This window comes from Molothrus ater, chromosome 6, assembly GCF_012460135.2.
Source record: "Molothrus ater isolate BHLD 08-10-18 breed brown headed cowbird chromosome 6, BPBGC_Mater_1.1, whole genome shotgun sequence".
In the NCBI taxonomy this organism is placed as follows: Eukaryota; Metazoa; Chordata; class Aves; order Passeriformes; family Icteridae; genus Molothrus; species Molothrus ater.
The window spans coordinates 46,263,682-46,276,638 of NC_050483.2; the positions used below are offsets into that span (position 1 = coordinate 46,263,682).

The 12,957-nt window shown below is 39.0% G+C and overlaps 1 protein-coding gene across 1 annotated transcript in view; it reads right to left on the bottom strand.

Moving 5' to 3' along the window:
• The window catches only part of CCDC88C (coiled-coil domain containing 88C), a 96,689-nt gene that overhangs the window by 9,564 nt on the left and 74,168 nt on the right, over positions 1–12,957 (bottom strand). Inside the window, 7 exon segments of the mRNA XM_036384050.2 lie at positions 1,559–1,800; positions 2,576–2,665; positions 3,840–3,985; positions 4,219–4,405; positions 5,636–5,779; positions 11,084–11,361; positions 12,780–12,941. Coding sequence (XP_036239943.2) covers positions 1,559–1,800; positions 2,576–2,665; positions 3,840–3,985; positions 4,219–4,405; positions 5,636–5,779; positions 11,084–11,361; positions 12,780–12,941 — 1,249 coding nt within the window.

The following is a 12,957-nucleotide window of genomic DNA, read 5'->3' on the forward strand; positions in this document are numbered from 1 at the left end:
AAGAAAAAAAAAAAAGTAAAAAAAAAAAGCCTTATAAATAAAACTTAAAATGACTTAACACAGACTAAAGACTACACAACCAGTAAAAACAGAAAAGGCTAAAACAATGACTAACACCTATAATGGAGGACTGATGAATGCATGAATGCATGGCTAAACACATCTAATCTGACTCGGATTAAGGCATAGATTAACACATACACATAATATTTAAGCAAGTCCACTGAGAAATTACTGTTAGATCATTCAAAATGTTTTTCCTTTGTAATATAAAATTAAATTGGTGTACATGTTACTCAGTGATAACACTCTCAAATTTCCTATATGTCTCCTAGGCTTTAGTACTGGTGAGCCTCGTCTCCACTTAAGTGTTTCACGTAACACGAAAATGAATGAAGCCCCAGAGACCTTCTGCTGTCTCTGGCACTCTACAAGGGCCTTGTTCCGTGGCAACCCAAGCCCAGCTTCCCATGCTGAACTTGGGATGCACGTTTAACACCTAGAATCATATGGATGATCTTATTCCATAAATCATCTCTTTTTACTTTAAGTGAATAAATGACCTCAAAGAATTAGAGTAGAGAAAGGGTTTTACTCAATCAAAACAAAAGCTTCAGACAGACAGATACTTGCAGTAGTTTATAAGAGTTCTTTTCTCAGCTACTCCCCTTCTGTCTCCCACCCCCCACAGGTGGAAGACAGGAATTATTATTCAAATTTCAATTTCAAGATTGCTTCTTGGAAAGTATTTCTGGAGTATAAAAATCTATACATAGAAGCTGACAGAAATTATCTCAATGGAATAAACAGAGCTTGGGACATAATATATTACCTTTAATAAGGATGAAGAGTATTTATTTTAAGAAACTTTCTTTTAAATTTCCCATAATTAGGAACATCTGATTTACTGTATAAACTAACTTAACAGAAAATCATTCCATCTTCCTTACATATTCCTTAGTGTTAAAAAAATAATTTCATCATTTTACATGAAAAAATTCCTAGTTTAATTCTAAATCAAAACATCGTATTGTCTCCATAATTACATTACGATGAATTGGTTATTTACAAAAAACGGGTTATTTGTTCTGCACGTGCACCACCTGCTGGCAGTGGCTGTCAGCCAGCTCATACCCCTCAAAGAGCCTGAACCACACACTATTCCATAATCCAGCTTTAAATGCTTTGCTGCAAAACCCCAGTAAATGAGGTATTAGAACAAACTTATTCAGTAACAATGTATTATGCAATACATCTGGGCAAACAGAGGCTGAAGGGGAGAAGTAGTAGATAAAAGGAAGAAAGCAAACTAAAACAAAAACAAACCTATGATCTTCTAGAGTTTACTCAAATTTCTAGCATACTAAAAATTCTATTGTACTAAAAAAAAAATCCAAACAAACAACCCGAAACCAACTAACCAAGAAAAAACCACCAAAAAACCCTAAAACAAACAAAAAAGGACATGAAATATAATGTGATTGGGCATTAATATATCCTATATATTAAATATAAAAAAAAAAAATCAGCTCATGAATTTAGGCTGGACATTCCTTACCTTTGTTTGAAGAACACCCAGGGCCCTCTCTCTCTTCTACAGGGTTTGACCCTTGAGAGGTATTATCCTGAGCCTCATGTTGATGTTTCAATTTTTGGGAGGCAGATGGAGAGTTTACCATCTCTGGAGATTCAGAATGCCATGTGGAGCTTTCTGCTGCTGGTTTCAACCGCTCCCTTGGGGTCTCCTTCTTTGGCTTGATAAATTTGACTAAGGCTCTGGCTCCAATCCAGGGGTTTTTCCTGATAAAGCAGGTTTTGTGAATGGATTTCAGAAAATGCTACAAGAAATACTCCCCAAAGAAATTTACAGCTGTGCTAAAGCCATCAAGCCATCCTACATTTTTTGTTTACCGTCATGAATTGGTTCAAAAAATGCACCATGAATTTCACAGCACTTGAGATCCATTTCCCTACTGAAGTCAAAATTACTTTTACAGAAATATTTCTTCAGCATGAGAAATGTGAGAAAGACAACTGTTCCCTCTGCTAGAAATCTAAACTACACATATGGGCCACATAAGACATTCTTACAGCGTGACAAACTCCACTACAGGAACAGACTGAAGAAGAAAAATGAAAGCTGCTTTGAAGCCTCTTTGCTAAGGTTATCAGTCAGAACTATGTATAGTGGAATTAATTTGGCTCTTTTTTGTTGTTTTTAGTATAATTTTTGAGTCCTTCTCTCTAACAGACTGGTTATCCCTTGCTTTGAAAGAGCAGCTCTGAAAGCTCCTAGTGCTGATTAGTCACCATACTGGGAGCAAAGTGGTTCTTTCCCAATTATTTTGGGAGTTTCAGATTCTTGTATTAATACAGAGGGCCCCACATGAGGCCCTGTACTCTACATTAACTCAACCTGCTGCTTCAGGGAGTATCTTGCAGAGTGAGAGGGAAGAGACAAGTGGAGATGACACCACCCATAATTCAGATGAATTTTCTGTTATCCCCAGTTATGGAAAGCCCTTTCTTGCCCTCACTGATCTGTGCAGCAGAACTGAATCCATGTGGAACTTACTTTTTTGGAGCAGGATCATAGAACTTGTACTGGTCCATTATCTTCTCTTCAAGTTTTTCCTTATGTCTTCTTAAGGCATTCAATTTATCACTGTGAGGGGGGAAAACATATTCTGAGTCATCTGTATGAAATTAAGCATAATCGAAAAACTGAAGACCAGAAGCCACCAAGAGAAGGAGACTGAAATATATTCCTATCCTGAACCTTCAGGATTCACAGTCTGTTTGGAGAGGGCCAATGCAAAAGCCTACCAACCATGCTGATGGGTGATTTTTGTGCAATAAAGCATGAAAGGTGAAAGAACAACAGTAGATGGTGGTGCAAGATTACTAACTAATATCTCAGGCAGATTTTGTTTGGTGGGTGTTAAGACTAACTGTGGTTTTTATTGAGTGTTTTGTTGACCTACACAGGGAAATTGGCAAATCTTATTTTCATTCAAGTAGTAAGGCAAATGCACCTCCATCATAGAACAGTCAGACACCAGGATAAACAGATCAGAGGACATCTGAACTGTATTCAACCTATTTCAGCAATTTCTAACACTTCAACCATATAAGCCAGTACTGCTATAAAACTCAACTCAGTAACTCCCACATCATCCTGATGTGTCTAAACTAAAATTCTTGGGATTAAGAATATTTTTCTTCCTTCTTTCATACCTATAAGAGAAATTCACTGCAGTGAAAACAGGATTCTTTGTAAACACAAAGTATCTTTAAACAGGGTATTTCACTTCAGTGTGTCAACCTGGGCATGAAGGACACAGCAACGTATGTTGATGTCTGTATCCTTAAAAACAACATCAAAGCAGGTATTTCTTGAAATGCAGATGAAAAAAGCAAGAGGAGTATGAATATTTACTATTCTTCAGGAACCTAAATACAAAATAACTCTCATAAGACTATATTTTTGTTGCAACTTGGCTGTTTTCCAAAACCTTAAAACCCTTTCCCAACCTCCTCTTCTTTGAGAAGTACCACTGGGTTTAGCATTCCATCTTTTCTAACTGTATTTTCCACATAGGTTCATCTGTATTATTTGAAAAGAGCTGTGTTTGCCCAGGTGTTTTGTGAACAACCCTTTGCAGTAAGGCAATGTAGAAACATTTTGTGCTTTCTCCTATTACACTTATCCCCTACCAAACAGCTATCAACAAGAATTATCATTTCACTGCCTGCTCTTCTAGTCCTGATAGATTATTTGTATTCTGCATTTGTCTAGATTACTTAAGGTTTCACAATTCAAATCTCTTTTTTCTTACATGTACTGTTTCTGTTCTTCATGATACTGCTCCTTGCTCTCCATGTTCTGCTCCAATAACATCTGATTCTGCTGGCTCAGCATCTGAATCTGGCTCAGGAGATGATGGTTTTCTTCTTCCAGATTTCCCTTTAGACGGGACAGGAGCTATTAAACAAGACAAATTAATCTTTCCTCTTCATCTGGCTTCTCTGGAGTGCACCATAATCAAGATAACACAACAGCACGGTAACCTAAGATAAAAACTATACACTTCAAACTATGTGGGGGTGTTGTTTCATAGTTTAACCTTCTATATACAGCATGTCCAAAGCTTCACACCATGTATGGCAGCTCTCTAACCCAAAAGCAGCAGTAGCTGGGTATTCACAGCTACTCACCTCACAGTGGTTATCCAGCTTGGTCAGAGAGATATCCATGGATTGGTGCTGTTCTTTCAGCTCATCATAGCGAGCTTGCCAACGATTCAACTCCAGCTGAGAGTTGTTCAAGGAAGTTTTCAGCTCTTTAGTGTGTGAATGGAGCCCTTCATACTCTGCCTTTAGCTGGTTGTGCAAGAAATTCACCCTAAACAGGAAGAAGAGAGCAGGCTTATGAAGGACACTTCACAGAAATGACCTCACATTAAAAGACCACACCATCAGTTCACAGCTCTCACTAAATCAAACATAGTTCCAAAGAGTAACTCCTAAGGACATTTTTATTCTAAGCATTTCATAGAATTTTAAGAAGCAGTGGTAATATTACAAAAAATTTCAAATTATAAAATAACTGAAAGGAAAATACATGAAAAATAAAACTGCTATTTCTTCAATACGTAAGAAACACACCACAAATTTCTGAGGCACAATGTATTTAAGAGCATAACACTGTGGTGTTGTAAGAAGATACTGTGACATTCTTTTACACTTTTAGGTAAATCTAAAAATGTCTACAAATCAGGAAGGCACAACATTAAATAACTAGATGAACAGATTAAGTTCTGTATCTGCTGACAGATAAGCCTGGTTCTGCCAGCCCTGCAATCAACATTATGCAACATCTTTGTCCCTAAGAAAATGAATTAGGAACAGCAAACTTGAAAAAACCTCTCAAGAGCTCTGTACTGCTCTAAAGTACACTCGTACAATTGTAGCTCAACTTAAAATGTGATTTTTAAATATGATTCAACCTGACATTGCTTTAACTTGATGTGGTCTTGGCCCGTCATTTGCACCAAACAGAGTCTCAGAACACCTTTGTAGTATGAACAAGGCTACAGGGAGGTTTGTGGGTCTCAAAAGGGGCTCTGCCCTAAGTTAACAGCTACCCACTGATCAACAGTCTCTAAGACTGCTTTTAATAACAGGAATGGCAATCTTCTCTGGGCAGCAGAAAATAAACAGTGGTAACTCCTAGAGCTAAAATCATATTATGTAAAAACCACAGATCAGTACTCCTCAAGGGGAAAAAAGCCAGTATAATTTGGGGCCTTGGCATTTGTAGTTCTGCCTAAAGGCAAGTGCTTGGAAACAATTCATTGCAGAAAATGCTTTTGAACTGAACCAACCACACGTGGAAGTTTATGTTGTATGAGCAAAGGTCCCAGGTCTGAAGCACCAAATAACAGTATCAGTTGACAGTATTCATGAAGCTGACAATCTTTAACAAGTAAAAATTACCAAATTAACAATACAAAATAGAGAAAAAAGAACAGACACATTATATGAAGGTACTTCAGAGCTAATGCAACACATCCATGTTTTGCCTAATTGACTTTTAATTGATATATTTAACAATTTAGCAAAGGAACCATACCTATCCAGTTCCTCCCTCAGCTTCTGATTTTCCCCAGTGGTTATTGCATTTGATCTTCTCTCTTGTTGCAGAACCTCTCTCTCATTTTTTAAAACTAATTCCAACTCTTCCAATTCTGCTTTGTGTTTCGTTAAACTATTGTATCTGCAAAAGGAAGAACAGCATACACTCAGCTTTCATTGAAATATTTTTCTTCCTCTGGATTAATATTTTTAATAGGTAATACCACAATGATTAGAAAGCATTTTTTTTTCTGGCTTTATTTCTTTCATCCACATTTATGTGGTTGAACTTCTACCAAAGCTGAAAAATTCAACACTATGCATGAAAATTCAACTTAGTATACAAGTCAGCAGAGAAGACTTTAGGAAAAGAGAAAGAAAAAGCAAAGCATTTTTTAAGGAAACAGGAACACAACTGCCAGAATCTTATTTCAATTTCAAATTCTGGTGATTTAGTAAAAGCATGAGATTCTGCAGAATGAGTGGAAACTGCACCACTAAACCGGAATCCCAGTTACAAATAATTGAGAGTGGCAAGAGTTAAAAACCTGACTAGAAAGTAGCTCCCAAAAAGCAAAAGAAAAACAGTGCAATGAGCAAGAGTTTGTTAGGGAGCCACCTAATCCATATTAAGTTATATGCATAGGTAATAGCATCCTGCACATCTACTAATCTCCTGCATATTCCTGACAGATGACGAGGTATCAATGAGTTGACAGCAAAACACCTTTAAGCAGAGGCTGACTCACCTGCTTGAGTTTTCATCAGTGAAAAAACCAAGAGCAAAACCAGCGTAGTATATGGTAGAGATAATTCCTGCTATATATGTGTATAAAATATTGTAGAATCTAAGATATGTCTGTGACCACCCTGGCTGGGAGCAGAGTCTTATGCTTATTCAATTAGTTCCCGGACAACGTTGAGACAATATCAAGTCTGTTAACGTATGAAAGAAACCTTCCTGGGCCATGACTGCCAGTTTCCTTGGAATGTCTAAATCACTCACGGGGACCTGCACCTGGGAAGATTGCATCTACCGTTCTCAAGAACCAGCCTCACTCTGCTACATACGAATACAGACTCTGCCGAGGTGCTCAGAGGTGCTCAGAGCACCTCTGGACCCCTGGACCTACCTTTGTCTATTCCTGCACATGTATGGCCCCAGTTCTACATGTGAAGAGACACAAAGAAACATTCGGTCATCCCTGCCTCAGGCAGAATAAACTGTACATAAGCTGACTGCTTGAGGCATTCGGGGTGAACCCCTGGGGAAACGCTGGCACTTTGTCAGTCGGATCTCGGTTCACCCAGCGCCTGCACCCGGGGCTGATGCTGTCTTGGCTGTGGTGGTTTTTCGAAATTCTATTTTTTGTTATCGATCTAATAAATCTTTGTTAAATTTTTATTACAAATTTGGCTACCGATTTGATAATTTATAACACCAGTGTTCACATCCAGGCTTCCACTATTATTTGGTTTATATAATTTGTGCATAAACCATTCAGGGCAGGGAGATGGGGAGAGAGAGAGGGCTGATGGCATCAGCCCTCTCTTTAATTTTGATCTCTGGAATGCTAAAGTAACCGAGGTGTGGAACAACTTCCCTGATATTTGGCACATGGATTAGGCAGGCTCAGCCTCCCTGAGGTGCTACGCCACCTGCATCCAGAAAACTGAGAAGAACGGGGTGGACTGACAAAACTTCACAAGGCAGCAAGCTGTTCCCAGATCTTTTTTCCCCTCTGGTGGATTCTGTCAGAATCTGTGGCCACACAACACCAGCAGAGGCCACTGGGGCCATTGGTGCAGTCAATGTCAAAAGTCATCAGCACAATTTTGGTCACTGTAATAAAAGGGTATTGCCCCAAACTATCACATACATCTGTGTCAAAAATGGAGAAATACTCTTCCAAGCACTTTTAAAAGAGAATCTAAGTGGAAGATGCAGCATTGCTTAAAAAGCTAAAGAGAACAAGCATCTTTCTGTGACTCTCATGCCAGCAGAGATGAATGCAGAGCACAGTTACTCTGCAGTCATGAAAACTTCAAAACAAAACCAAAACCAGCAGACAGCACCAAATAGTGACTCCTGCCAACTTGTTTTTCTTTCAGGCTACCATTCCATTCATCCCAGGGTCAAATTACAGCCTGTCCCAAATTCCAGTCCATTGAAGGGCCACACAGGAAAATACCTGTCTCCCAGACAAAAGCTGCTTTATACTACTCATTCCCACTAACAGCAGTAGAGTTTAATTAACCTTATTTATTTGTTTTCTTGCTCCATTCAGCTCTGGGACATTTCAAATTCAATGTCCATACAACAAATGGAAGAACCTGAAAGCAGAGGAAGGTTTCACATCCAGCTCCAAGAAGCATTTTAGACAAACTGTGTGCCAATGCAGAGTCTGAGAACACAAACTCCAGTCAGTCCTTTGGCAGAGAATACCATGGCTGTCTCTGCAGAAATTGCACTGTAAATTCTTTTGCTGTCTCCGTATGATAGGGCTACTCTGTTCATTTTTATCCATGCCCTCTATGTTTTAAAGAGGGCTCCTTAAGAGAGAAGCAGGATACTGGTCCAGCATTACCAGCCAGGCACAGCACCACAGGCTGCCACACTGTGCCTGAGGCAGGCCACAGCTGCTCCCCTAGTTGTTAGGTGAAAGGTAAGAAAGAGGAGAGAGACTGTCTGCAAAAATGGAAATGACTGTTCATGTCCGGAGCCCTAATGAAATCCTCAGGCAAAATCTTGTAGTAGAGATTCAGCCTGGAGTCTACAATTTGAGCACAATCTGTGCAACCTGACAAGCTCTACCACCAGGGACCAGGTTACCCTTCCTGGAGACTATTCAACACTCATGTTCATTTCACTTTTTAAAGCATCAGGCTCTTAGAAGAGTTTCAAAAAGATTTTCTCATACATGTGTATAGAATTCATTTTGGCTCTGACACAATCTATTCCTAGGACTGAGGAAATGTAGTCCTCTTTACTCCTTTTGGCTTTTATTCTTTTATTGTTTCTGCTGCTTTTTGAGGAGAAATACTATGGGTAGATATTTGTGAATGAGACAATTTTGAAAACACTCAGCTATGATAAAAAGTGTGACATAAGGAACCCAGAAAAATAACTACCAGGCAGCACTGGTAACATAATAATACAACTCCCTGCTATATGTAACCCTACAAAGCATGGATTCTTTTCCCAGTGTCTCTGCAGGATTAGACTTCTCCAAACTAAGCCACAAAGAAATGCTCAGGGATCTGTTAATCATCTGTAGCTACAAAATTATTACCTTCCCTTAGTAATATGCAATATGTAAAGCAGTTTCAAAAATGCAGAAGAAGCCAGCCTGTGTGTTCACTGAGACCATCAGACAGACACCTTAAAGTCAAAAAACTGCTATTAATGGTAAATGACCCTAACATACTAATTCTCTTCTTGCTGAGCCAAACCCACACAACTGTGGTTTCCTGGGCTATGACAGGCCATTTCACTGCAGTTACAAACAACCCATTATTAAATCCCCACTGCAGTGTTAATATGTGCAGAAAGAACCAAAAGCGGTTTAATTAAGTTTGCTTAGGTGCAGAAAATATTCTGTGGTTAGAATGCTGCAGAGTGAACTACACAAACCTTTGGGACCATGGCTGTACATGTTGTTGGATGTGCAGAAGCTAACTGAAGTTGCTGTGGATCTTCCTAGACCAGCTGCAATCATAGGTTTGTGTGGAAGTGTAATCCTGCCTTAAGCAACAGAATTCTGATTACAGTGCTGCCAACAGCTGAGGAAAACCAATCACCTTGGAGTTGTGACGTGCAAAGCCCATCTCCTAAACACCACACAAGAAAACTTCTTGGTTGCACTGAGCTGCTCTGGGGAAAACTTAGCAGGTGGTGCATTCTAGCTGAACTTGAAAGTGAAATATTCCATCTTAGCAGTAACAGACCTTAGTTAAAAACAAGAGGTGTAAGAAAACTCTTTTTATGCTACTCTTTCTCCCTTCTGCTCCCTCAGCAGCACATGATGGAGGGAGAACAAAATATGCACTAAAAAAGTAGCTTGTGGCTTTTTTCCTGACAACCAAATGGAGTCCTTGGACAAATCACCTTGATAAGTATCTTTTAAGACTGATTTGCTGAGGAGGATACTGCACACTTAGTACTGCCAAACTCAACTTGTTTTGAGTATAGAGAAGGCCACCATCTGCTCCCCTGCAACACCTCTCACTGGGAGTCACATCTCAGAAAGAGAGTCCAAACTGTTAATGATTACAGTGGTGACCCTCTATAGATAACCTATTCTTTGAAAAACACTTTTTCCTTAGGCTAGAGCTGCTTAGTGTTTGGTACTCATCAAGCAAAGAAAGAACACAGCAAATTGCCTTAACACACTGCAGTGTAGTAATCTCAAGCAAAGCCTGAATCAATGAGAGCCATTAATCAGTCTGAGAAAGACTTGGTAAGCAGGAACAGTGTCTGTGTAATCACTTACAGCTCATTTAGTTGATAGCCAAGCAGCTGTCCTGTCACACAGCCCCAGTGGATATTTTAATCACAATAGTTTACTTCTGTACTTCATAAAAATCTACCCCACATTGTATTTGCCAGCTCCTTAGTCTTTTGGGAAGAAAAGTTTAGCACCAGTTTGCAGTCCACCATCAAGGATCACCACTAAGCTGCTCTGAACCCAACTCATGATCTTGTACAGAAATTAAATCTAAATAAAAGTGGTTTGAGGAAAATCTCTGAAAAATATAAGAGACGTCTGAGAGGTAGGCAGAGCAGCATTTTTGTAGTAGTACATTATGTGTATTGTTCAATCCATGCACAATTGTCAGAAAATGACAGTGACTAAAGACTAAACAATCAACATTTTACTGATTTCACAATTCAACTGAAGGGCCTGAAGCAAAAACTTTAGATCATGAGAACTACAAGAAAATTATTAATACATCATTATCTCATAGTTAGGTCAATATAGCTTCCTTCAGAGAGCCTCCTTTGACATGACACAGATGCCACAAGGTTCAATGATTGAAATTTCTCAAGATACATATTACTCACATATAGGTGACCTGCACACTTTATGGTTTGAAAAGAGCTCCACACAGTAGAACTGGAGAATGTTTTTAAGGCTGGATGATGATATACCACAAATCCTTAAATGCAGTAGAAGCATTTAAGTTACATCTGACAAAGCATCCAAGATCCAAGCCCATGTTTGCTGACTATCACCAGAGTCACCTCTGTTCTGCCACCTTTAGAGATCTAAAATCTAGCTTTGCAAATATTTTCATCTAATGTCCCAATGACAATAGGAATGACTAGGCACTTTTTCAGGGCAACAACTTTGTAATTTCTGTTTGTAATTGGAGACAACACTTGAAGCTAAAATTGTAACATAGGCACATTCTCACTACACAATATCCCGAGCAGTGAGCGTACCTCTCACGCAGACCTTTGTGCTCCAGATCCAGGGTTTTATGTAATGTTTTCAGGCAGCTGTGCTGATTTATCAGCCTTTCATACTCTGCAGACTGTCGTTCATGCAGTGAAGCAAGGTGTTCATGGTCCTGAAGCAATGACTCATACTCAGCTTTCAGCTGCTCCTTCTGTTTCAGTAGATTTTCATTCTCGTTCTCCTTGGCTGTCTGCTGATTTTGCAGTAAAGCATTCTGGGCCGTCAGTGAAGCACTCTGGGAGCTGAGAGTTGAATTTTCTACCTAAAGTTTTGCAAGTAAAAAGTATAGAGTATAGAGAAGGCCACCATCTGCTCCCCTGCAACACCTCTCACTGGGAGTCACATCTCAGAAAGAGAGTCCAAACTGTTAATGATTACAGTGGTGACCCTCTATAGATAACCTAAGTAATAAAGATTCTACAATATTTTATAAGTATTACTTATAAAATATTGTAGAATCTAAGATACGTCTGTGACCACCCTGGTCACAGACATATCTTTAAATTAAAATTTAAAGATTATTAAATAATAATCTTTACTTATTATTATTTATAAAGTATTACTTTATAAGTAATACTTATCCACATCTACTGGTACATACAACAACATTTTGTAGCAGCTTACACCCATATAAAGTTAGTCAAGAATGCCTATGCTTCCTTGTTGACTTAAGACATCTATGTACAATTTGGCTTCATTTTGGGATTACTGCTGGCAGTATGCACCACATAAAGCTATGCTGTCAGCAGTAAGAAAATGATCACAATAACCTCTAAACTGAAAATACACTGCTTTACCAGAAGCTCTTGAGCCCAAGATGATCTGGAATACTCACAACTCAACTGCATCTCTGACAATCATGATCAGAGTTAAAAGTTACCCTGTATTTGTGTATAAGTAATGAAACTCCAGTTCACCAAAACTCAGAAACATTAACTGCACCACTGTATGTGAACAACACTCCTAACACTGTGTATGTGAGCAGTACTCCTAACAAGTCTGGTTTCAGTAGAGGATGGTGCACATGTAAATCAATTAGAGATGGGAAACAATTAATGAGAACAAAGAAACCCATCTCTCCATCTCTGAACGTGCAAGAGGAAGACCTTGAAAAGCGAAAGTCATGCAAGAGAAACAGAGTTAATCCAGTGTTGTCCTTTGAAACTGGCCTTCTTCTCAAAGTAAGTTTTTTTTTTTTTTAATCAAGTAATTTTTGAGTATCTTTTCCACTGGCAACTTTGACATTTTGTCTGAAAGTCTGAAAACTGTGATTGGAGCTCATTGCTACAACACCTAAGGGAAGCTGATTTGTGTCCTCTTTCCATTTCTGCTGAGCTCTTTCACAGGCACAGCATTAACACAAAAAAGAAAAGCTTTTTTTTATTTCAGAAGTGTAGCTTCTGGAATAACACATCTGGATTTTGCTGTATTAATTTTAATTTATTCTTTCTAAATAACCACCTTATTGCTGAAGGTAGCTACCAGACATTAGCTACAGACCCAATTTCCCTTCTAGCTTGGAGAAATTCAGACCCCAAACGAAGGCTCCACCTCCTAGACTTCATCTTTTCATCATTACATCAGCCTATCAACACAAACATTTCATTATTGGCTGTCATCTGCTCCACAGTATGTAATCAAATCCAACCTCCTGGCACAGAGGCAGAAGGATGTTCTGACCTGGAGTTTGGCTGTCTGTGTCTGCAGGGCAGTGTTATGCTCTTGAAGGAAGACATTTTGCTTCTGTAGTGTCAGGATCTGATTGTTGAAGGAGACATTCTGTGTTTCCAAATGCTTTAGCTGTTCCTTAAGCAGCTGCTTCTCAGTATGCAGGGCTGCATTCTGAAAGAGAGATGGC